This window comes from Diceros bicornis, chromosome 24, assembly GCF_020826845.1.
Source record: "Diceros bicornis minor isolate mBicDic1 chromosome 24, mDicBic1.mat.cur, whole genome shotgun sequence".
NCBI classification, from domain to species: Eukaryota; Metazoa; Chordata; class Mammalia; order Perissodactyla; family Rhinocerotidae; genus Diceros; species Diceros bicornis.
The window spans coordinates 13,842,560-13,866,988 of record NC_080763.1 but is presented as its reverse complement, the minus strand read 5'-3'; the positions used below and the strand labels follow the sequence as shown (position 1 = coordinate 13,866,988).

The 24,429-nt window shown below is 46.2% G+C and overlaps 1 protein-coding gene across 2 annotated transcripts in view; it reads left to right on the top strand.

The window, feature by feature from the left end:
• SPTB (spectrin beta, erythrocytic) overlaps nucleotides 1–24,429 on the top strand; it is a 109,024-nt gene that overhangs the window by 25,777 nt on the left and 58,818 nt on the right. For both annotated transcript variants that reach the window (XM_058567109.1, XM_058567108.1), the window contains exon 2: nucleotides 20,604–20,802. In XM_058567109.1, coding sequence (XP_058423092.1) covers nucleotides 20,655–20,802 — 148 coding nt within the window. In that variant the 5' untranslated portion in view covers nucleotides 20,604–20,654. The remainder of the gene's footprint in view (nucleotides 1–20,603; nucleotides 20,803–24,429) is intronic.

Sequence of the window (24,429 nt, the reverse complement as noted above, 5' to 3'; positions counted from 1 at the left end):
TTTATAATCAAGTTACTTACCACAAGTCAGGAATAACAGTTCTCTGCATTCATTCTGATCACAGCAGGTGATACAGGAACACAGCATCTCCTATTTCACCAGGTGCTTTAGGCTGTGGTTGCAACAGTGCTTTTACAGTGGTGGTTTTCAATCTTCTAAGAACCGTGAAGCCACAAAAATTTTATCTCAACTCTGTGGTCTGCCTACTTTATGCATAAGATGTAGAGTGTATTTTTTTAAAAAATCAATATTGGTCCCAAATGCCTGACCATAAAATATATTTAACAAATAACACACACGTTAAAAACCAAAATGGTAAACTTTAAAAGGAGTCAAAAATAATTTGACTCAAAAATGAAGAGAGTAGATGAGCCTGTTGCAGAGGCCATCATTTCACAACGCTGGAAACACACATGGGAAGCTCTGATCCCTAAAAAATGGTAATTTCATAGCGTCCAAGTCTGTTACATCTTGGTAAGTCTGCAAGATGGGTGGTCCTGCTGTCTCCTAATACTAGTGTCACAGAAGGACTAGAGGACAACTTTTTCCTTTTCATCCCTAGAATCCTATAGTTTGGTAAAACTTTAAGAGCAGAGCACAGTGCTCAGAAAATATTTATGGAATGAATGAAGTATTCACAGAGCAGCAAGTTTTGTTCTCCTCATTTTCTAGTTGACATGGAAGAGGGGAGTAGCAGGTATTTTAGTTGAAGAGCTAAGACTACAGCTTGTAAATAGGTTGGCAGTTCCCAAAGACACATGCCACTGTGCCCTGCAGTCAGGGTCTGTTCTGTATTCGTGAGCTTCATGTATGTGTTCGTAATGTATGTACCAATTGGCAGACACAGAGTTATCAACGTTTCGCGGGCTAAACAGCTTCTTCTGTTCAAAGGCAAATGCTTGTTAAGTGGATATTTTCTGATAAGGATGTCCACATGCAATGGGTGTAGCACACTGTGCAGGGCACAAAGAGAGATAAATAAGGGGAGCGGGCCAGCTCTGCCATGCCCAGATAATGTGTAGGGGCTTAGAAGGGGTTCTTTTCATACAGGCAGTCCTGGGCTGGTTTGGTTATGGATTCCTTTGGATCTTTCATTTCCTAATGTTTCGCTTGTTTTCCATGTCTGTTCGTCTGTCTGTCTGTTTAAAAAGGGAGTATTATATGTAGAGAGAGCAACAGCTCAAGGCCACAAAGGGAACACAGGAGCCAGACAGCTTTCTAAACACCGAGGTGTTAGATCAGGTGGGATCCTGGAATGCAGTTTGGCTGTATTTTGGAAATGTTTGGCTATTTTTGGTAGAAATGGGATGGGGAGTGGGAGAGGAGAAGAGTAAATCTGACTTTTACAAATAGGAGGTGTTTGTGGCGAACCTTAGCATCTTCATTTTTCAGTTGAAGCCCTGCTAAATGTTAATGTGAATTACTGGGCTGGTAACCAAGTTGAAACTTATCATTAGCAGCAATTCATCCACAGTTATGCTGTCAGACAGTGTCCGGCAGGTGTGGGCACTCTTCACCCCTTGCTTCTCACGGTTGTGTGACCCGGGGCAAATTCCTTCCCTTCTGTAAGCTACCATTTCTTCATTTGTAAAATGGAGAAAGTAAAAATCATTCTTAGGAGTGTATTGATAACGAAACGAGCTATATATTTAGCATAGAGCCTCCCATGTACTAAGTCCTCACTAAATATGATTGCTACTGTTTTTGCTATTGTTGTTGTTTTCTGTGATGATAGTCTACAGATGTCTGTCATTGGAGAGACAAATTCCTGTTGTGTGTTGGGACACAATCCCTTCACGTATGAGTGGCCGGAGGTCTGGCTGCCTAGAACGCGGGGAGAGGTTTTGGATGGGAATATCTTTGGACAGTTCACACTGAGGGCGTTCGTTCACTGGTAATCGTGGATAACAGTAAAAATAAAGGAAGGTTGGCCTTTCTAGCCCATCATTTTTACACTGGGACTCCCGCTAAGCAACTCTTGGCAAGCACAGCCGTCACGTATTCACGTGAGGATTCTCTGCTCAGCTTGGATGCGCCATTTTGAGGATGGATAGACACTGCTTTTCTAAAGGCTTAGCATACATTACTTTTATAATTAAAACAATCTAATAAAACATGTTAGGTTGGCTGAAAGGAAATACACCAAGTAAATAATGGTCCTGTCTGGGTTAAAGCACAGCTCTGTTCTGGGATGGGAGGCTGGTGGTGGTAGTGGTGGTGGTGGAATGGTTCGGGTCAGGGCACATGAGCTAATGCTAAGAGAAGAAGGTGAATGTTGATATTCTCCCAGTCTGCCGACTGACTGTGGAGAGTAAGCTGTTAAGGTGTGCCAGGCGGCACTCCCCTCTCTGCAAACCCACTCTCTCTCAGAGCCCAGCTCCTCAGGTTGGCTTGGCAGCCGATGGCCTTTATCCAGGGAAGGCAGCTGCTGGAGCAAGCCTGGAACATGTACCAAGTCTCCGCAGAATGTCACTCCTATCCCTTTTTCTCTAGCACGAGAAGCTAGGGGTTGTGATGGGGCTGTGACAAGTAAAAATGAGAAAGTAAGGAAGTTACTGCCTTGCTTGTTGTGAAGAATTGTGGCAAACGTTCAGACACTGATCTGTTGTTTTTTCCCCCAATGGAGTAAAAACATCTTTCTCCCTTCGTTGCAGGGAAAGAAGGGGGGGCGGGTCACATGACAAGTCTTGAGCAGCAGCAGTGTGACTGCTCTGCCTTCTTCCCCGAGCGTCTCTTCCATAGACCTGGCTCGGACATCGTGGGAGATGGTTGCTTCCTCGTGTCTGCTCTGGCACTGTGAACACCTTGAGAGATGCAGAAGTATAGACCACTTGTTTTAATCAGAAATCTGTCACCCGACAGATGCCCCAAAAGGGCAAGATGGCCAGTACCCATGTACATGCCGTGTAAGCCCTGGATAACATATTTCTGATGATTAAAAAACCCTCAACTTCTGCATATTCCCTTTAACGACTGCAAGCAGAGGGGGGAATTGTTGCTGTTTTATTACTGGAGAAACTGAGGCACGAAGAGGGGCTGAGAGTTCATTCTTCTGCATCGTGGAAGCAGCGACAGAGCAGCAACAGACCTTGCGCGATGTTAGTGGCCCGCACGTCCTCAGGGCTGCACGCGTGCCGGGTGCTCTGTGAAGGATTCTAAATACGTTATCTCATTTGATCCAACCAGCAGTGTTGTGAGGTGATGGCTATTATTAACTCCACTTTATAGATGAAGAAGTGGAGGCTTAAAGAGTTTACATAAATGGCCTCAGGCCACACAGCTAGTGAGTGGCTAAGCCGAGAGTCTCATCTACCTCCAGATGCCCCTAACTACTATACCACACTGCCCGGTTCACTTCCCCAGATCAAAGTCACCTTAGTCTACTATTTCTGGCAGTAGCGTGCTACCCTCTGGTTCTTTCTGGAAGCTGGCTCAAGCCCTTGCTGAATGGAGGAGTATTGCTTCCATGTACTAGAGAACATTGAGGCGTGGCAAGATTTTTGGAGTTGCTTGCAGACTATTTTAGCAGTGGCCACTCACTTCTCCGCACCTTTCAGATGACCTACCCTGGCTTGTGTGTCCACCACCCTGGCCATGCACACATGCCTCCCCAGGAACGGCAGGCGCTTGGCAGCTCTTGCTGCCTTTGCTCTAGCCAAACTCTGCAGTCAGGCCTCTTGAAGAGAGGAATGTGGGAGCAGTTATTTTGCAAGCAGCTCTGCCTGATTACAGGGTGAGGCACTGCCTGCTGTGGAGTTGGGAGCTTCTGGGTAGGCCATGTACAGTGCTCAGAACTGGGGTACCCTTGCCCTGGGTGCTTCCAGATGATAACATTTGCTGCGCTCTTTAACAGATATGAGGAGAGTGTTATCACACTGCAGCACCTTAGGAAACCTTCTGCAAGAAGCCCTCTTCTAGTTCCACATGCTGGGGTTTCCCTTCTTCCATAAATAGGTAGATGTGTGCTGTGTTAAAGAGAGACCCTAAAAATAGAGTGGGACTAAAGAGGGAGCCGGGGCATTAGACACAAATGTTTCCCTTCTGACTCTGCCACTCGTTTGTCCTGGGAAAGTTCCCCCCCTTGCTTTCCTGTCTTCTCTTGTCGATGACCATTTGGGGGAAAAAGGTGCTTGGAGGTCCTCCGAGGAAATGTGGGTCTGATGCGGGCTGGAGACCCGGCGTGTTTGTGTTCCGCAGTCGCAGGGTGTGGATTAACTGTGACCCTAGAGGGCCTCGTTGGCCTCCGATGTAGATCATCTTTCTTTCCTGTTGCCTTTCTTGATGTTCTTGTTGCCTGGTGTGGAGCCGGGTGTAGGAGAATTTGTCTCAGATGATTTAAAAACTGTTTATAAGCTGCCCGTTCCTTTGATCTCCACATTCCCTCCTGCAGAGGGCTCGGGTCAGGCAGGGCTGTGATCAGGGCAGGGGCTCTGAGCCGGACGGCCTGGGTTTGAATCCTGGCTCCATCGCTTACTGGCTGATGGACTGGGGCAAATCTGGCCCTTCTAAGCCTCAGTTTCCTCACCTATAATATGGGGAGTGGCTGCCTCACAGAGTTGTTCTGAGGATTCGATGTGATGGTGTTTAAAGTGCGGTGTGTGGCTCCAGGTAAGCTCTCAGTAATATTTGATGATAGCTTAATAGCTGGAGAAATTTACTCCCTGTAACCCAGGCGAGAAAACTAGAGCATAGAAAGGAGAAAGCAGTTTCTCCAGTTGTTTAAATTATCTGCCTGACTGTAAGCTCCTTGAGGACAAGGACCATCTCATTACAAGCACATACATAATATCCATTCAGGAAATATTTGGTTAATTAAATTGATGTTCATAACAGCACTGTCTCATTATTTTTTTAAATTAGCAATGGGCAAAAAGGATGGAGATAGCAGCAAAATGTAGAGGCCACATTCATCTCCCTGGTAATGTGTTTCTTCTCTAGAGAAAGGTGATTAAGCCCAGTGGTTAGCACACAGACAGGCTCCAAAGCAAGGAGCTCCACAAGTGCGTGCCAGATGAACTCCCAAACGCGTGAAGGAGTGATGGAGAGAGAGCTCTGTGGGTCACGGCTCGGCCAGGTGAGGTGTGTGAACAGGTGTTCTCCTTCAGGTCACAAAGAGGCTTCTTGGAATAGCCTCAGAGTTCTTTTGGGGGGGCTGATCCCTTCTAAGAGTGAGTGCAGCTTTCTTAATTTGCTCTACAATGTCTGGAGGTGCATCTTAAACTGTTTCAGGGTGATGTATGTGGCCATGCATTTGAGGCAGTCAGCATTATTCTTGTAACTTTCAAGGCTTTTGCTTCTTTAGTGTTTATAAAAGATACTTTGAGACCTTTAAAGCATGAATTTAAACAAATGTCACAAAAAATCTCTCCTCTGGGGGCTCTCATTCCATACGCAGGAAAGACTCAAATAAACCTGTTGGCTTTATGGGGTATTCTCAATGGCCAGAAAGGCTAGAAGTAGCCCATTCTCTTGAAGAGATGCTAAGGTGGAATTGGACCATTAGCAGTCTCTGTCTATCTTATGAGAAGGAAGAGCTTTTCTTCTGGATGGGTGTACCGTGAAGCAGAGCATGAACCGAACTCTCAGAAGACCTGAGTTCAAGCCTTGGCTTTGCCACCCAAGTGTTGGGCAAGGAACTTGATTGCTAAGTCTTAGTTTGTTTAACTGAAACTGAGCTTAATAGTACCTCCCTCACCTGTCTCACAGGGTTGTTAGGAGGATCAAAGAGAAACTGCATGAGAAAAATTTCTGATAAACATTGTTTACATGGACAATGAAATCATCACTCCCTGTCATCACCACCCAACTCAAATGCCATCTCTTCCATGAAGACTTCTTTGATTTCTCCAGCTTTCAGTGTTCTCTCCTGCCTCTGAAATCCCATGGCATTTTCGTTATGCCTCTGACACTTACATAATTCTGTCTTGTTGTATCATTGCTTATATCCATGTCTTAGGCAACCAGAGGGCAGAATCGATGTCTATACCACATTTATATCCTCCGTTACAGTACCTTGCTTGAGAAAACCCTCTCATTATTTTAAAATAAATTGTGATAATTCTATATGATTATTATCAGAGTATATAACAATGGGCCTGCTACATAGTAGGTGCTCAATAAATGTGGTTTTAGTCTTTTTGTTTATGTTTTTAGTTTTAATATTTTGTTTTCAGGTATATTGAGGTATAATTTACATATAGTAAAATTCCCTCTTTTTAGTGTACATTTCTATAGGTTTTGGCAAATGCATACAGTTGTATAACCACCACCACAGTCACTCTCCAGAATTCCCTCAGGCCCTTTTGATGTCAGCCCCTTTCTTCAGCCCTAACCCTGGCAGCCATGATTTGTTTTCTGTGCTTATAGTTTTGCCTTTTCCAGAATGTCATATCAGTTGAATCATACAGGATATAGCCTTTTGAGCCTAGCTTCTTTCAGCATAATGCATTTGTGATTCATTCACGTTGTGTGTATAACAATTCTTTTTTATCGCTGAGTAGTATTCCATTGTGTGGATGTACATGGTTGGTTTATCCATTCACCAGTTAATGTACATTTAGGTTGTTTCCAATTTGGGGGTCATTATGAATAAAGCTGCTTATAAACATTTGCACAGAGGTTTTTGTGTGAACCTAACTTTTCATTTCTCTAGGGGGAAAATATCTATGAGTAGGCTTGCTGGGTCCTATGGTAAATGTGTGTTTAGTGTTGTAAGAAACTGCCAAACTCTTTTCCAAAGTGGCTGTACTATTTTGCACTCCCCTAACAATGTTTGAGACTTCTGGTTGCTGTGCCTCCTGACCCGCACTTATTATTTTCAATTCTTTTAAAGCCATTCTGATAGGTGAGTAGTGGTATTTTATTGTGGTTTTAATTTGCATTTTTCTAATGACAAAAGATATTGAGCATTTTTTCATGTGTTTATTTGCCATACATATATATATATATTTTTGATGAAGCCTCTGTACAAATCTTTTGCTCATTTTTAATTGAGGTTTTGTGTTCTTATGAATGAATTTTGAGAGTTCCCTTTCTGGATGCAAGTCCTTTATTAGAAAATGTATCTTGCAAACATTTCTTCCCAGTCTACATCTTGTATTTTCATTCTCTTAACAATATCTTTTGAAGAGCAGACATTTTTACTCTTGGTGGTCAAATTTTTCTTTTATAATACCTGATCTTTTATGGATCATACTTTTGGTGTTAAATCTACAATATTTTGCTTAACCCAAGATCACAAAGATTTTCTCCTATTTTTTTCTAGAAGTTCTATAGTTTCAGGTTTCACATTTAGGTCTATAATCCATTTTGAGTTAATTTCTGTATATGGTGTGAGGTACGGCTTGAGGTTCATTTTCTTTTTCATATGATGTCCAGTTGTTCAGCACCATTTGTTGAAGAGACTATCCTTTTTCCATTAAATTGTTTTTGCACCTTTGTTGAAAATCAATCGACCATATGTATGTCAGTCTATTTCTGGACTTCATTCTGTTCCATTGATATATATGTCTAGCCGTTTGCCGTATGAGGCTATCTTGATGACTGACTAATGAGTCTTAGAATCAGGTAATGAGTCCTCCAATTTTGTTCTTCTTTTCAAAATAGTTTTGCTATTCTATTTTCTCTGCCTTGCCATATAAATTTTAGAATCAGCTTGTTGATTTCAACAAAAAAATTCTGTGGGAATTGTAATTGGCATTGCATTGAATTTATAGATCAGTTTGGGGAAAATTGACATTTAACAATATTAAATCTTCCAGTCCATGGGCATGGTATATCTCTCCATTTATTTAGATCTTTAATTTCTTTCCTCAGTGTTTTGTAGCTTTCAGTTTATGGATCTTGCATGTATTTTATTCTATTTATACCTAAGTATTTCGTGGGTTTTGGGGCTGCTATTCAATAAAAATTTGTTGAATTAATGAATAAACAGTGCCAACCTACTTGTGAATGCTTGTCTTGATTCTGTAGTCAAATGCAAGATGCTAGAATAGGGTTGACAAATTCATCAAAGCCCTTGGTTATGGCCAGGCCAGCAGTGAGGCTAAGAGGTCTGAGCATAACTCTAGAAGGCAGGAAATAGGGGCTTCATTCTGACACCCTTCTTGCCACATTCTTTAACCTTGGACAGCTCCTTCTCCCTGCCCAGGTCTGCCTCCTAGCACAAGTCGTACATTGAGTTAAGTCTACACTTTTCAGGGACTCTCTAGGCAGAGCTTGTTTTCTCTGTAGGTGCAAAAGAGATTGCCTCCTTTGCATGATTTGAACATGTTGAGTAGCCTGTCTGACCAACCATTTCTCACCCATTGGCCTGGTTTGGCTCCTAAACTGCCTTTTTCATCACCCTCCTTTGAGTAAAATATTATATTTCCATAAGGCTCTTATTAAAATTTGTTCCCTAGGGGAGACTCTGGCTCCTTGGGAAGGTAGATACATCTGTTTCATCCAATTAACGTGTACTAATTGAGCACCTACCAGTGCTAGGACCTTCAAGGTGAAAATGGCATCCTTCCCTTTAAGGAGTTTACAGTGATAGGAAATTAGGTTGTCAAGGTCAAGTTTGTTTGGAAGTAGGGATGGCAGGGTAAGTCTGAAGAAGGAGTGCCACTGGGTCATTCAACTCAATGGGGGAACCTGGCATCAAGAGAGGCTGGGAGAGCATGGATGCCTGAGGCAGGGTGAAAGGGAAAGAGAGTTGCAAAAGGGCAATAGGGTAATGACAATAGACTCCACCTACTGCACACTTTCCTTTTTGCTGTGAGAGCGTGCGTGTTGAGCAGACCCACAAACTTGTTACTGAGAGATACTGTATATTATTTATAAATAACAATATCTTGGGACTATATGGTACTATACAGTTTATACATCATTTTCATATAACTTCATTTAATCTATACAGCAGCTTTATGTGGTAAATGGTAGGTATGTTAATTAGGGTACCCTAACTGCTCTAATAAAGAACTTTACAATATAATTTTATTTCTTGCTCACATCACAGATGAGTAAATAGGTATAAATTGAGGAGGAGGCCTTGCTCCCCACAGTTATCCAGGAAATCAGGTTCCTTCTATCTTGGGGCCTCATCCTCTAGGCTCTAGGAATTTAGGGGAAAGAAGAAGAGAATTATGGGAAAGATTTTTATGGCTAAGACCTTGAAGTGGTGCACGTCACTTTTGCTCATTCACTCACACAGCCACACCTGCCTACAAGGGCGACTGGAAGGTGTCTCCATGCTGTGTGTGTAGAAAGAGTACAATCCAGACACTGTTAGGCCCAAGCAGTCGCTGCCACAGAAGCATAGGGTGTTTCCTTCATTTTACAGATGGGGAAACTGATATACAGGGTGGCTAAGTGACTTATAGAAGAACACACAGCTACTAAGTACAGGAGTTAGGATTTCAACCCAGGTCTTCTGTTTTGACAGAATGGGAACAACAATGATAATAATAGCAGTAACAATAATAATGTCTAACAGTTTGTGAGTGTGGGTATGTATTAAGTGGGACAATATACATAAAGGTCTTAGTAAGTTCCAGGTTCCCTTCCTAGCCCTGGGCTTTGCTATGCAGTCCTATAAAGAGCCAAATATTTATCCTGAGGACGCTGGGCAGCAGAGTGACCGCATGAACCCGCGCCTGGTGGTTCTCCGTCAGTGAAGCCTAGGGCAGGGGGCCGAATAGACTCTAGTGGCTGAGAGGTGGCCTCTCTGCAGGCCTGGGAGACCGTGCATGCAGGAACTGGCTCTGCCAGGCCTGAAAGAGGCTGTACTTGCCATTGCTGCAAGACTGGAGCTGCTGTTTGCAGGCAACTTCCTGTATGGCTCCAGAGGACGGCCTCACTGCGCCAGGCTTGTGCCCTGGCCTGGGATGGGAAAATCCTCCAGCCAGCACCTGTTCCCTCAGGAGTCCTTGTGGGCCCAAGCAACTTTTAAAAGATTAATTTTAATTTAATTATTTTAAAAGCTCTGACATGAATGAATAACTAAATTGGCACCCATAACTTATATATTATTTATAGGTTCGACTTAGCTCTTTTCGTTTGTGTGCAGAGATGTATGGATAGAAACCATTCTATGACTGGCATTTCTGTGACACAAGAAAGAAACTATAAAAGACGTCTCAGCTAGGCGGAGTAGGACTTCCCTGTCTGGAAGAGTTCTGGGTGAGAAGCTGCTGCTTTCATCAATGTTTTGGGTGAGGAAATGGAGGCGTGGGTTGAGTCAGAGCTGCTCTGAGAAGTTTCGAGATTTGTAGACATTCGTAGGAGTTTGGGCCCTATTGTCACTACCCATCCTTTCTGCCACCACAGTCCAGCCAAAGAGGAGGAGGTGGGCAACAGTGACAATGTCGGGCACCAGTGCCCAGTCTGAATCCATGGCCCTACTGCTACATGCCGGGTTTCCAGCCCCCTCACCACCTTGACCTCCAGGTTGGCCTCCAAGTAGTGTGTCCTCTGCAGGAGCCACTCTTATCCTCTTAAGGAGCAGTGCCCTGCATTTCTCAGTTCTCACCCATTTTTTCAACATTTTGTAGCCCCATTTCATGCATCTGGCATTATGGTGTGCAAGTTGGACAAAAAGAATAAATAAGGATGTCCCGGCTTCAAGTAGCTTACAATCTATTGGGGAAGACAGAGAAATAGATGGTTCTCCTACAATGTGGCTAAGTTCTTTGATGAAAATGAGCACTGAGTGTGATAGGAACCTGAAAGAAGCCCTCCCACCTTGCACTGTTGCAGGGGATAGTGTGGAGATGGGAGGTTTCTTGAAGGAAGTGAAGGCTAAGCTGAGTTCTGAAGGATGAGAAATTATTCTGAAAAAGAGGGAGGGGTTTCCAGGCTTAGGGAAGAGCATGTGCAAAGATCATGTTGGGAGAGAGCTGGTGATCTGAATAGAGTTCATTATGGCTGGAATGTGGGTTTGGGGAAATAGGAAGGGTTGGATGGAAATAGTGTTTAGCTAGGGGATAGAGCACAAAGGGCTTTGACTAGGATTTGTTATGGTTTCCAACTTTCTTCTGAGATAGGAAGAGCTCTTAAAGTATGGAGGTGACATTACCATATTTTTATTCTAAGATGATCTTTCTGGCTACAGTATAGAGATGGGTTGGGATGGTAGGCAAAGAGCAAATATGGATACAAAGAAATCAGCAGGAAACCACTAGACTTGAGATGATGGTGGCCAGAAGTGAGGGGGAGCAGTGGAGACAGAGTAAAATAGAGATTTGAGAGACATTGAAGGGACTGAATTGATGAAATACTGAGAGAGAAGGAGAGGGGCAGAGTACATCCCCAGATTTTGGTTGAGGCCATTGGGATATTGGTGGACAGGGAACATGACAGGAAGGACTGGGACAGGGTTGGTGATAGATTCAATTGAGGGTCATGTTGAGTATGAGGGGCCTGTGGGCCTTCCAGGTAGATGTTCAGAAGGCAGTTGGATGGGAGTTGAGGAGATAAATTGGGACGCTATTAGCATGAGATGATAATTCAAGTCATGGGAGTCAGGGACATAGCCTAAGAAGAGTGTGTAGCCAGTGGAGGAAGTGGAGGAGGCCCAGGATAGAATGCTGGGGAACATCACCATTCAGAGGACAGCCAGAGGAAGAGTACCCCATAGAGCAGGCCAAGGAGGAAGGGCCAGGGAGTTAAGAGAGAACAAGGAGCATGTCCTGGAAGACATAGGAAGTGATTTCAGGAAATTGTGGAATGGCCAACAGACCTTAATGTTGCTGAGAAGTCAAGATAAGACCTGAAAAGCGTCTGTTGTTTTAAGCAGCAAGGAAAGGAGGTGTCAGTGACCTTTGATGAGAACAGTTTCATGAAGTGATGGGGGAAGCCATATTTCGGTGAATTGAGGAGTGAGCTGGGTATGGGATGAGGAAGCTCTCATGAATATAGATAAATATACTGTATCTTTTTACCTTAGGAGCAGAGGGCTGAGGGCATCTTACTTCTCAGTTCATCATCATCATTTTCTAGGCAAGGCCCCTCTCTTGGTTGGTTGGTTGATTGGTTTCCTTTTATCTCCATTTTCCTTTTCCCTTCCCCTCATTCCACCCAGAGGCAACCATTTTCATATGTTTAAGAGTTTTCTTTTTGTTTGTATGTGTTCTTATAATATATATGTTGTTTTATATGCATATATTTAAAAAATGTGTCAATAATGTGTTATAGAGCTCACTCTGTTTCTTAATTATTTTATCCAGCACTATGTTTTTAAGATCCTCCAGTGCTGCCATGTGTCCTCCATGTGTACATTTGCCACATTTTACTGTCCATCCCCCAGGGATGGACACATAGGTTATCTGCTCCTCTCTGCCACCACGGTCAATGCTGCATTGAACATCCTTGCGTATGTCCTCTTTTAGACCTGTGTGAGAATTTCTTTGGTCTCTCTGCCCAGGAGTGGAGTTGCAGATACATAACATGCCTGAGTATTGGCAGGCTTCCCTCCAGAATGGCTGGGCCAGTACACTCCTACCAGCAGTGCACAAGGTTCCTGCTTGCACATCGCTAACTACACTTCGCATTATCCGGCTTGATAATGTTTGCCTGTGGTGCCTCCTTGTTTTAATCTGCATTTCTTGGGTAACTAATGAGCCCAAATATCTCTTCACAGGGTTTTAGCCTTTTGGATTTCCTTTTCTGTAACTCATCTGTTCATATCCTTGGCAACTTTGTCAAGAAGTTTGTCTCTGAAAGAGAAGAGAGAAAGGATGGCAATGAGGAGTTTTATTTAAGATAAGGATGACTTGAGCATGTTAAAATGAAGACTGAAGGGAGAAAAAGCTAAAAATTCATTTTCCTCCCAGGATTTGAGGGACGGGCCTAAGGAAGGACCATGAGGATTTGGCCTCACTTGGCAAAGCAGTGAGACTGGGGGAGCGAGTGGGACTGAGAAGAGAGAGTCAGTGCGTGGATCGTCACAGCTTTCCCTGAGCCCATATTGACTGCCCCCTCCACTTGGGCATAGAGGCAGTAAAGGATCCATGAAGTTAGATAGGAGGGGAAAGGTGACCTCATTCAGATTCTAGGGAAATGTTATATATTGTGTCTCTAAATGTTTAAAAATTGTATTTGTTTTAAATTGCAAGAAGAGAGAAAAGATGCCAAAATTTCAGTATATGGGATGTAGCAGAAATAAAGCTGTAGAGGTATATGCCACAATGGTGGGGGTGGGGGACACATGGACCCTCATGGTTAGAGCAGAGTTAGCACATGAGAGTATGAGCTCAGCCCCAAATGATGTAGGGCTGGAGTAGACTGTGTGTGGTGGAGAGTGGCTGAAAGCTTACGCAGTAGAGGTGTGTCATTATGAGGGGGCTGTGCAGGGTGGATTAAAGAGGCTGAGCATGGACAGACCGTTATACAGGTCCAGGTGGGAAACGGTAAGGGCCTGAAGGAAAGTAGAAGATTGAGAACATAAAGGAATGATGAATGAAAGATACTTTACAGAGGTGTAATGACTGGCCTTGGTGATGAATAAACACTGAGTAAGCACTCAATACACATAAGTGGCATAACTGAATGAGTAGAGCATGGATCAAGGAATATGGTGGGATAGAGGGGTTTAAAGAGGTTCCAGAGTTAGGCCTTTGGGAGGAGGATGATATTTATTGAGCACCTGTGTGTCCCAGGCACACTGCTAGGCACTGGAATACAATATGAATAAGACAGACATAGCTACTGCCTGCAAGGAGCCTATAGTCTAGGCCGGGAGAGGCAAAACCAAAAGTAAACCAACAGATGTATGAATAATTAGAATTATGATGAGTACTATGAAGGGGTCAAGCAGGGTGTCCAGACAGGTTGACAAAGGGGGGACCTACTTTAGATAGGGTGCTCGGGGAGGGCTTTGAGCTCCCTATCTAAGAGAATGATGTCTAAGAGGAGACCTGAGGAATGAGAAGTAGCCAGTCATGCAAAGATGCTCCAGGAAGTGTCCAAGGCAGAGGGCACAGCGTGCACAAGAGCCTGAGTTGGAAGGAAATGGCAAATTGCAAGACCTGAAAGGAGGCTTGCAGATTACATGTAGCAAGTGTGGGGAGGCAGAAGCTGGACCATGACGGGCATTAGGGCCGTGGTAAGGGGTTGACTTCTATTCTGAGTTCTAGCTGTACCCAGGGCATAAGACTATTTTTTATAAAATTGATAAAATGTTAATTTATTATTAGATTTAAATTTTTATTATACAAATTTTCAAACATATGCAAAAATAGACTAGTATCATGAGCCCCCCATGTGTGGATCACCCCAAGTCAGCAGTTATTAGGGGTTCCCCACTTGCTTCCTCTGCTCCCCACTTTGCTGAAGCAAATCCCAGATGACATGTCACGTCCCCCACTACATTCTTCAGCATCTCTAAAAAATATGTTCATTTTCTTACATAACCACAGTGTCATTATCACACCTAATATAATTGACTGTAATTCCTGGTTATCATCCAATATTGAGTCTATAACTCAGATATCCCTGGTTGTCTCAAAAAAGTGTTTTGATAGTTGTTTGATTCAAGATCCAAATAGGGTACACATTACATTCGGTTATTACATCTCCTAAGTCCCTTTTGATCTACAGCAGTCGCTACTCTTTGCCTCTTTTTTTGTCTCTTTGTTTTAATGCCATTAACTTGTTGAAGAAATGGGGTCAGATGTGTACAGAATGTCCCATATTCTGGGTTTGTCTCTTTGCTTCCTCATGTTGTCATTTAACTTGTCTCTTGATCTCTTATAATTCCTGTAAATGGAAAGTTAGCTCTAAAGACTTGATCAGATTGAGAGTTGACTTTTTTGGCAAGAATGCCATTGGTCATGCTGTTCATCATCTTGTGCCATGTGAGAGAAACACAGTGTCTAGTTGTCCTGTTTCTTAGTGATGCTAAGATTCATCCATGAATTCAGGTGTTGGGAACTTGATCCCTTGTATAGTTCCCCGTCAATCTGTTATCTGATGGTTTTATTTTTTTATGATCTTTTCTGAATCAATTACTTCATTAGAAATATCTCAACAATTATTTCAAATCCATTATTTCAAGCTATTCTTGGCCGCTTCCAATGTTGAGACCTCACTACCTCCCTGTGCAGTTTTCATCAGAGAAGAGAGAGGTCACTGTGGGTATTCTGGGAAAGTCTTCATAGAAGAAGAGAAATTGGGCATTCAACTTTTCAATTTAACTACCATAGAATGTTACTTCTTTTGGGAGAGGAGACCGGTGGCTATCTCGTAAGAAGTCAGTTGGGAGAGGTAAGAAGTAGGACTGAGTTGTAATAGCTTTCTGTAAATGTAGATATTGAGCCCAAGAATCCCAATTGAGGATAATTGAAAATTATGTATATTAAGAGTATCATCTCTCCTGTCTCCTTTAATCATTCCCAGTGGACATTTGCCTCTGTGTAGGGTGTGAGGTGCTGATAGATGCTGTTAAGATAGAGGGCTGATGGGGCAATCTTTATATCAGAGCTGAGCTGCACCTGTTCCCCAACCAAATCCATGTAAGAACTATTGGAGCCGTGACCTCTCCCCTCATTCCAACAGCTGCAACATAACTGAAGCCAGTTCTTAGTAGGAGATTTTTCCATGATGAGGGTGGACAAGTTGTGACATGTGGGCCTGAAGTCCCTGCCTGGTGACAGAAACTGGAGTGGAAGGGTCTAAGATAAGGCCTCACCAAACAGCAGTGGACTACAATGACCAGGATATTGCAAATGCATGGGGATCCTTGATGGTGGCAACCATGGACGGGAATCTTGAGACTTTAAGAACCCCAAACCACATGCTGCCACTGATGGACTGGTAGCCAGGCCAGTCGGGATGGAAACTACAGAGTGTGAAAAAGCAGAATGTGCTCTGCAGAGAGGAAGCAGCTTGGTCCAGGCACTGGTGGTGCCTGGCCCGGGTGGTGATGTCTGTTTGCTGGAAAGGTCCCCCACAGGTGGTATGCTTGCCTGGGCCTCCCTGTCACCCCATGGTCCTGAACCTCCCTTGTTCTGCTGCCCTTGGAGCCATGTGCTTAGGCTTAGCCATATTGAGACTGAGCTGTACTTTCTAGGTGGAGATGTCTGGTAGACAGATGAAGGTGCCAGACTAGAGCTTGGCGGTGGGAAGGAGGTTAAGGCTGGAGATATGTTTAGAGTACTCTGCACTGGGCATCTCATTGGTTCTCTTGCTGTTTTAGTGAGTGTGTGTGTTTCTGTATTTGGCTTTTCTTTAAGGTGTCTGTGAATGTGCAGTGAGATTATGATCAGAGGTAGTGGAAGGATGTTCCCTTTTGGTAGATGCATTGGTGGAAAAGTTACCAGGGAAACTTTAGGAATTAATCTCCTGACTGGGTTGCCAGTCAGGCAACCAAAATATGTACCAAAATATGTTAAAAGTGGGGTGGGAGTAGCATTAGGGGGTAGGACAAAATAGAAAACAGGTGAGGGGTCAAACCTCACAGCTAGGGAGAAAATAAAGGTAGAGTGGGTCTAAATTCTCTGTTTAAGGAAGACCTACACCTGTGACCCTAAGGCAGCACTGTATTTCCCCATTTCCCACTCCCGAAGTAGATCTTTGGGCTTTGTGGCTTCTCACATTTATGTGGCCCAGGGAAGAGGCGATGGCGTGGGGAGGGGAAGAAATGAGCATCCATCTTCTTCTGCTCAGCGCTACAGGGAGGGCTGGCGGGAGCTCTCGCTGGGACTCCGGCAGCACCCTGCAGGCGGGAGAGGAGCTGCCACTGCAGCCACTTCTTGGGTTCCTAACCACTCAAGGATTAACTGGACATAGCACATGAGGTTGAGATTCCGAGGCTAAACACCTGATCTCAGAAGTGGATGGGTTCCTTGGCACACACGTGAAGGGTGGAGCTGTGGGTTGTGTCGGTGATGTTGTGACATCCATTTACCAAGCAGGCGCTCCTTCTGCAAGTCAGTGCCCTGGCCATCAGCTGAGCTTTTGGTGCTGCACTGTTGGCGGGTCTTCTAGGGACCATCCTGTTCAGAATATAACCTGGGCTCGGGGTGGCAGAAGCTCACTGGGTGAGGATGAGCCCCTGGGCTGTGCACTGGGAGACAGGCCTGCCCAGCTGCTAGATAGGCAGGTGGTTGAAGAGGAAAGGTGGGCTCACCTGGGCAGAGTTGCACAGGCCAGAGAAGAGCCACCTACACTTTGACGAGGGTCTGATGGGTTACGAGAAGGACTTCTTGGGAGCTTGAGGGTGAATTGGGCTGTGAAGGGACAAGGAACTACTTCTTATGCCTTTTTTCTTGGGTTTGCTGGCAGGGGAGTGAGGTGCGGTTTAGGGTTTGATGTTAGCCTTGTACTCGCTGTCCTTCATACTTACTGAGGGCCACTCTGGATGCATAGATGATTTACTTCCTTAAAAATGTGACTGGATCACCTCATCTCCAAGTTCCCCTCAGGTATCAACTTAAATGTCATTTCCATGAACCCCATTTGGTTAGATGGTCCCACCGTGAGCCCCCAACATATGTTATTCTTTTTGGTCATGGTGGTTTCTTTATTGCCAGGCCTTCTGAGGGACATTATGACCATAATAGAAATAGATGTGGGTGACACTGGGTTGCATTAGTTTTAGGCATCGTTGGGGGTTTTTGTTTTGTTTTCCTGGAATAACCATCTGTAGCTTTCCTGTTTTCTTATTTTCTTCTCTGCTGCCTCTCACACTCGGTTCTCTAAGATTCTCCCCTTGCCGCTGAGCACACTGGCCCACCCCCCACCCCTTGGCTCTGATGGAGTGCCATCTGGGCAGGCCTCTGGGGTGGGCACGGCTGGGGGCAGGAGGAAGAGGACCTCTCTTTAGTTTCTGAATCTTCTTTCGTTGGTGTTTGTCTTCAGGGACCTGACCCTTCTGAAAAAATACCTAGAACTGTGTATTTAGACACACTTATGTGTTTTTCACGTGCCCGGCAGAGCCGCTGCCTGGCTGCTGCCTTCTCTGAGCCGCGGTCGCAGGAGACATGGCGTTTTTAAGCAGGATGAATTGCTGTCGAGTGGCTGCTCTTCTGCACCCGGGGCCATCAATCTTGTCTTGAACGCTGGGCCTGCTTGTCTGCCTGCTCACGCTCATCTTTCTGGGGCAGACCTATTTACGGAGCCGCGGCAAAGGTAATCTCACTCCTCCGGCCCAGGCCTGGGCCTCTCTCGGCTACTCTTAAAAATAGCCCAAGACAAGAAGGAGAGCCAGGGTCTGGTTACCTCCCGCACGCAGGATCTGATCTCACCTGCCTCCTGCATCTGGCAGCGGCTTGCGGCCCAGCGGGAGGTGGTCAGCCTGTCAGTCCCTCTCTGCTCAGAGCTCAGAGCTGGTGGTAGTTCCGCTTCAGGGAAGTGGGGAAAGGGCTGGGGAGTGGGGAGTCCTCCCCCAGCCAGTGGAGTGGGAAATCTCAGCCCTGAAAGCAGAGTGTCCATTTGTGGAAGACGACAGGCTGTCCAAGGAGACAAGGGTGTTCCTGGGCACAGGCCGGGAATCGTGGGGTGTGTTTGGGGTGATGACTGGCTTCCCCACCTTCACCTTCCCTTCCTCTGAGTAGCGGACACCTTTGCCAGGCCCTGGAAGCTGGGGAATGCCCTGTGTCCCCATGTGCCATGTTCCCTCCCCACCTGCTTCCCGAAAATCTGCCTGGTCCTGGGGATGAACTGGGCTGCAGCCACGGCAGTAATTCCCTCCATGACCTTGGGAGGCCTCACCCTGCAGCAGCCCTTGGTTTTCTCCCTTGAGCCTTTAGGGTGGATAATTCTGGCTCCTGTCTTACCTCAAAAGGATGTGGTGGGATTCATTCATCGACTGGGGAAAAAAGAGTCTGAAGTGATCTTGTCTGAGAAATAAGGGCTTACAGCACTGCAGCTACACTTGGATCCTGAGCTGCTTCATTTCTTCAAGTGTGTGCCCGCTTGTGGGGCTGGGGTGTGTGTGTGTATGTGTGTGTGTGTTGGATGTGTTGGAGCATGTGTCTGTCTTGGATGTGAGTGCATGTGTGTGTGAATGTGTGTGTGTGAATTGGATGTGTGTTGGAGTGTGTGTCTGTGTTGGATATCAGGGTGCGTGTGTGCACACGCTTATGAAGGGAGTGGTTTTCCTCACATCTCACTAGTTGTCATTGTCATTCATCTGCCTCACAGCCTCCTTTCCTACCCCTTTTGTTCTCTTGGATTGAAGTTTCTGGGCTCCCTGTTCCCTCTCACACATTTGATCTTGGAGTCCCTTAAGCTCCATGGGAAGATGACTGAGTGGCAGGTACAGGCGAGGAAGTTAAGGCTGAAGGGAGGCTAGGCTTCTTCCAGAGGCCCAGGACATTCAGGACCTGGCCCGGGCTCTCTAGCCTCCTGTCCCACTTTTCTCCCCGATGCTTCCTTCACCCTCCAGTTACATTGAAATGTTCCTGAATTTTGCCACATCCTTTCTCACCTTCAGAACTTTGTACCTGCTCTTTATTCCCTTTGTTTGGACTCATCTCTTTCCATCTGTCCCTTCACAGGATGCCTCCAACCTTTCTTTAGGAATCAGCTTAAACTTCCCTTCCCCTGACACCTACCTAGCCCCTGCCGTGAGTCCCCCACCTTCCCCGTTCTTTCCCAGTGGTGGCACAGGTCACATTGCATTGTAATTGCTTATTTCATCATCTGTCCTGCTGCCAGAGTATAAGCTCCATGAGGACAGGGCCCTTCCTGCCTTACCCATAATCACCTAGCACAGTGCCTGCCACCTCCCTGGGGCTTGCTGCTTATTTGGATTAATCATGAATGAATGAATGAATGAGCAAACATGATAAATGATGGGCGAATGAGGCCCCAGTGCTCCTGATGCCCATGTGCATTGCATAGATGAGCACACATAGCTCCCCTGTCTGTGGGATCCCCTTACTACCACCACCACACCATTGTGCTGATGGCCTGGATGGTCCAGCAGGCTCATTTGGGCTCCTTGGTCTGTGCTGGGATTCAACAGGAGACCTTGTCCAATCACCTGGTCGCACTTCAAAGAAGGCAAAACCAAGAGCTCAGCTGTCTGAATATTTGCTGCTGGGAAAGAACTCGGAGGGCTCTTTGGCAGTCTTTGGGAGGAGTCAACTTCCCCCAGCGCAGCTTCAAGGCACCAGTGGCATTTTGAAGCTCATGTTCATCTCTCTCCCCACTGATTCATGTTTGAGTTGGACTCAGCCATCTTCCAGCTTCCCTCTCCTTCCCCGTCCCCACCTCCCCCCAGATGGAGTCCTGGCCCCAGTCCACAGGATAAGGCTGCTCTCCCAGCTCATCCCCCTCTGGCTCTCAGGAGAGCCGCGCCTCTCGGTGCTGGTGCTCCCGCGGTGGCAGCGGTTTGGAGGAAGTGGGCTTGCTGTGACTGATATCTCCACCTGCTGGCCGTCCTGACCCTTGCTGCATGCAGCTCTCCATCCCCGCCGCCACTGCCGCCGTTACTGTTGCTGCAATATTTTATAACCAACGACCCAGAGACCCTGGGTAGGAAGCATGGCCAGGCAGATGGCACTGTGTGCTGCTCCTGCAAGGATCTACTCCTGTTGGATGCTCTGAATAAGTTTCCCCTGAGAAAAAGTCCAAGGGGGTGGGAGCTAACCCTCTGACTGTGTTGCTGTCCCCCCTAGGGACCGTTCCATGAAGACTGAGGCAGGCGTAGCTGCTGAGAGCCTGCTGACATGACATCGGCTACGGAGTTTGAAAACGTGGGCAACCAGCCACCGTACAGCCGGATCAATGCCCGCTGGGATGCCCTGGACGATGAGCTGGATAATGACAACAGCTCAGCCAGGCTCTTTGAGAGATCCCGGATCAAGGCCTTGGCAGGTACCGTTTGGGGTTGTGGGGGTTAGGGGAGCCGTTCTCATAATCCTGAGATTCACTCCCCTCCCTGCCGGTGGTGAATCCTCTGTGTGCGTTGGCTTGAGCCCTGGCAAGGCGGTGATGGAGATTTGGCTGCGTGGCTCAGGCTGGGCCCCTGGGAAGGGAGCACAGGCTCAGGTAGCCTCTGCTATCACGTGTCCCCCACTTCCTCCCAGGCAGGAGGTGGTGCCAGGTGGGCCCTGCCCTCTGCCTCTGTCCTGAATGACCTGTGGCCAACGTCAGAAGTAAGAGAAAGTCTGGGTAAAGGAGTGTCTGAGGGGCTGGATGCTGGGCAGAGGTGCGTGGGGCCTCATTATGCACCTTGATCTCCTGCCTCGTCCTGGATTATCATCCTCTTTGTGGTCCCGAAAGGAAAGAGTGATTTGATAGGAAATTGAGAACAGATAACATCCTCCCCAAACCACCTCAAAAAGGAGGATTTTCTGGACTAAACCTCTTATCCTTAAACTGGAATTAGATTTTTACTTAAAAAATTCATAATAGATTTCTGTGTGTGTGTGTGTGTGTGTGTGAGTGTGTGTGAGGCGGGGGGGTGGATCTTAAATCTCCAGTGGATATGGCTTCTCCTCCTCCTGCTGGCTGAGATCTGATTCTTGGGATTTTTTTTCCCCACCAATCCCTGTGACCATGCCTCCTTGGAGCCTGGCCCAGGGTAGCTATATTCTGACCCTAAGTCCTTGGCCAATAAGGGAAGTTGGGGTTATATGGGTGGTGTGGGGGTAGGTGGATTCCTCCACCTGCTCTACCAGTGATCGGCCCAAATCAGACTTGTCCCCCATCATTGATTGTTCTCATGTTCTGCCTTGTAAGAAGGGTGCAGCCTTTCCCATGAGCACTTTCTGGAGTGCTTCTGCCACCGCCCCCATCACTCACGGCCCTGTCTGAAGTTCATGGTCATACTCTTCCACTTCCCTCCCTCCACTCTGCTCCCAGATGACTTGGTCTCCAGTTTGTGGCATGCAGGGCTCTAGGTCCCTCTGAGATTACAATGATCTTGCACCTCAGGAGTGTCTGGGCTTCCCATCCCTGTAAAAGGAATGGGGTGTCTCATTCCCCTGTTGAGGGGGGAATCCACTCAGGCCTCAGCCATCACCCTTTGTGTCCTTGTTCTTTGCAGGAAACTCCCTTTCTTCTTCCTTCATCTCCTCCTCACCCCCCCCCCCCCCACCCTGCAAATCTTTCCTTGGTTTTCCTTTGGGACGTGTAATAGCACCAACCCCTTGCTTCTGCTTATGTAATTTTAATCTCTTTAAATAGCCAAACTCGGAACCCTTTGTCTTTGCCAGTCTGGTTTTACCTTCTTTCTCTTTCGTGCCGGCTGGATCTGGCCAGGGTGACCCTGGTGATACAGCTAGAGGGAGAAGGGTACCATACTCCATGAGGTTTGCCAAAGGACAGTTTGAGAAGTGGGACTGTCTTTTATGCAGGGATCCTTTGATTTGTTTCACAGATACCCTCTTTTTTAAGAAACCAAGGTAATTTCCATTCTAACAATTATCTGTTGTACCCCTACTATGTGTAAAGCTAAATGCCTAGCCACACATGAAAGTGAAGGGGGAACTGCAGAGATGAATTCAACCTAATATCTGTCTCTAAGGAGTTTATGATCTATTAGGGAAAATGAATGATGTTCATAATTAATTAGCATGAGTAGAACTAGAGAAGAACTGTAGGAAAGGCACATAATTAAATAGTGATGAGAGAGCAAAGAAGGAGATGCAGGGAGAATCAGGGACTCGCTTGTGGAGGAGGAGGCCCTGGGCTGAGGCTGGAAGGGCACGTGTGATTCTGACAGGCCAGTGGGCCAAGAGTTTGTCCAGTTGGCCTATATGTATGGTGGTCAGATCTGATGAGCAGCCTGGAAGCTGGTGGAAATGGGTTGATTGGGTCGATCAGGACAGAGCCTTCGCCAGCCTTGCCTGTTCCTCACTAAGAGTGTGCCTCTTATCTACCAAAGAACCTGAAAGCGTCCAGGAAGAGGGGAACCACCGAGTGTGGAGTTGCATGCCCAGATCTTAATGATTCAGAACATCTGGCTAACCAGTAAGCGTGGAAGTTTGGAGTCCATTCAGGATTTTTAAAAACAAACAAAAACCTAAGCAGTTGACTGACTTTCCTCTACTCTGAGTGACCTGTGAGAGAAGCTAAAGCTTTGAGAACATCCAAAGTAGAGTGGCGGGTGGACCCATTCTGGTGGGTAGGCAGAGAGGAGAAAGGGAGCACCAGTCTTCCCCAGTTTAACTTCCTGATATTTTTCTCTTCAGTACTGTCTCTGGGGCTGCCTTGGCAGTCTAGGCAGGGTCAGCCTTTCCAAAGACACTTAGGAAGCAGAAGCTACCTTTGGGCCTGATCATTTCAGCGTGCTCCACGGCCACCCCCACTCCTAAGAGTATTCAAGCAAGGAAGGCATTCAGTCCTGTTTCGTACAAGATGGTGGTGATCTTCATTGTAGATATGTGAGGCAAGGTTGGAGAGATTGGCCTGGCATTTTCTTTCTGAAATTGAAGGTCCTGGAGTGAGGAGGAAAATGTCACAAGACCCGGAATCAAGTCCTGGTGCCACCTTGAATACTGCTTCTGTGGAGGATGGTCCAATCAATTTCCTATTTTATAAAATGAGGACAGTAGTACTTTCCCAAGGTTATTGTGAAGATCAAGTAAGATAAAGTTTATGAAAGCTTTTTATTAATAATAAAGTGCTGGATAAATGTTAGTTTTTGTAAGAAATTTTCTTAGTAATAATAATATCTTTCTGTCCTTTCTCTTCTCCCGACTTCAGACATTCAAGATCATGAGCTCAGGCACTGTCCCAGTGACCTTGGCCTGTTCTAGGGCCTGTTTCTTCCTTCTTAACCCCACTCTCCTTTGTCTTAGAAGGCCTGGGTTGGAAGAAAGAGCCAGGAACCAGGGAAATTAGGCTAATGCTTGTGCTTGGAGCTCTTGGCTTGGTCTCAGAGACCTAATGCCCATGGGGATGAAGCCCTATGCCCTGTAGGGGGTGCTTTCTCCTTAAGGCCATCCGAGCCGGGATCCCAGCTGTGTCTCTGCCATCCAGCTTGGTGACCTGGGAGGCCCAGGAAACCAAAGGACAGTGAAGCCTTGTTGGGTCTCTTCCTGGTATGGCAGCTCCTCTGGATCCTTTTTTACTTAGTGACCCGTGGTTAGAAGACTTGCATTTGGTTAGCTGGACTCCATCTTTTCTGCCTCTTAAGTCAACTTCCTCTCAGCTCCAAAGGAAATATTCCCTCTTCTGCCTTTCAATATTCCAGCTCTTCCTCCCTGGGCTGAAATAAACAAGCCATCTGGTTATTCTGCGTGGAAACTGCCACGTTGGTATACAAATACGTGACCTCTCTCCAGAATGAATGACTTCGGATTTGAAACTGCAGATCAGCCTGACTAAAGTGAAGGGGGAGGTGGGTAAGAGAATGCTGCAGAAGGCTCCTGGAAGGGGATGGATTTGACTTTGGCAATGCCACGGGGAGGACTGGGGGCCCAGCAGGAATATTTGCCCAGTAGGTCCCTGGGCAGATGTTAGCCCTCAATGTCAGCCTCTAAAGCTGGCCACACT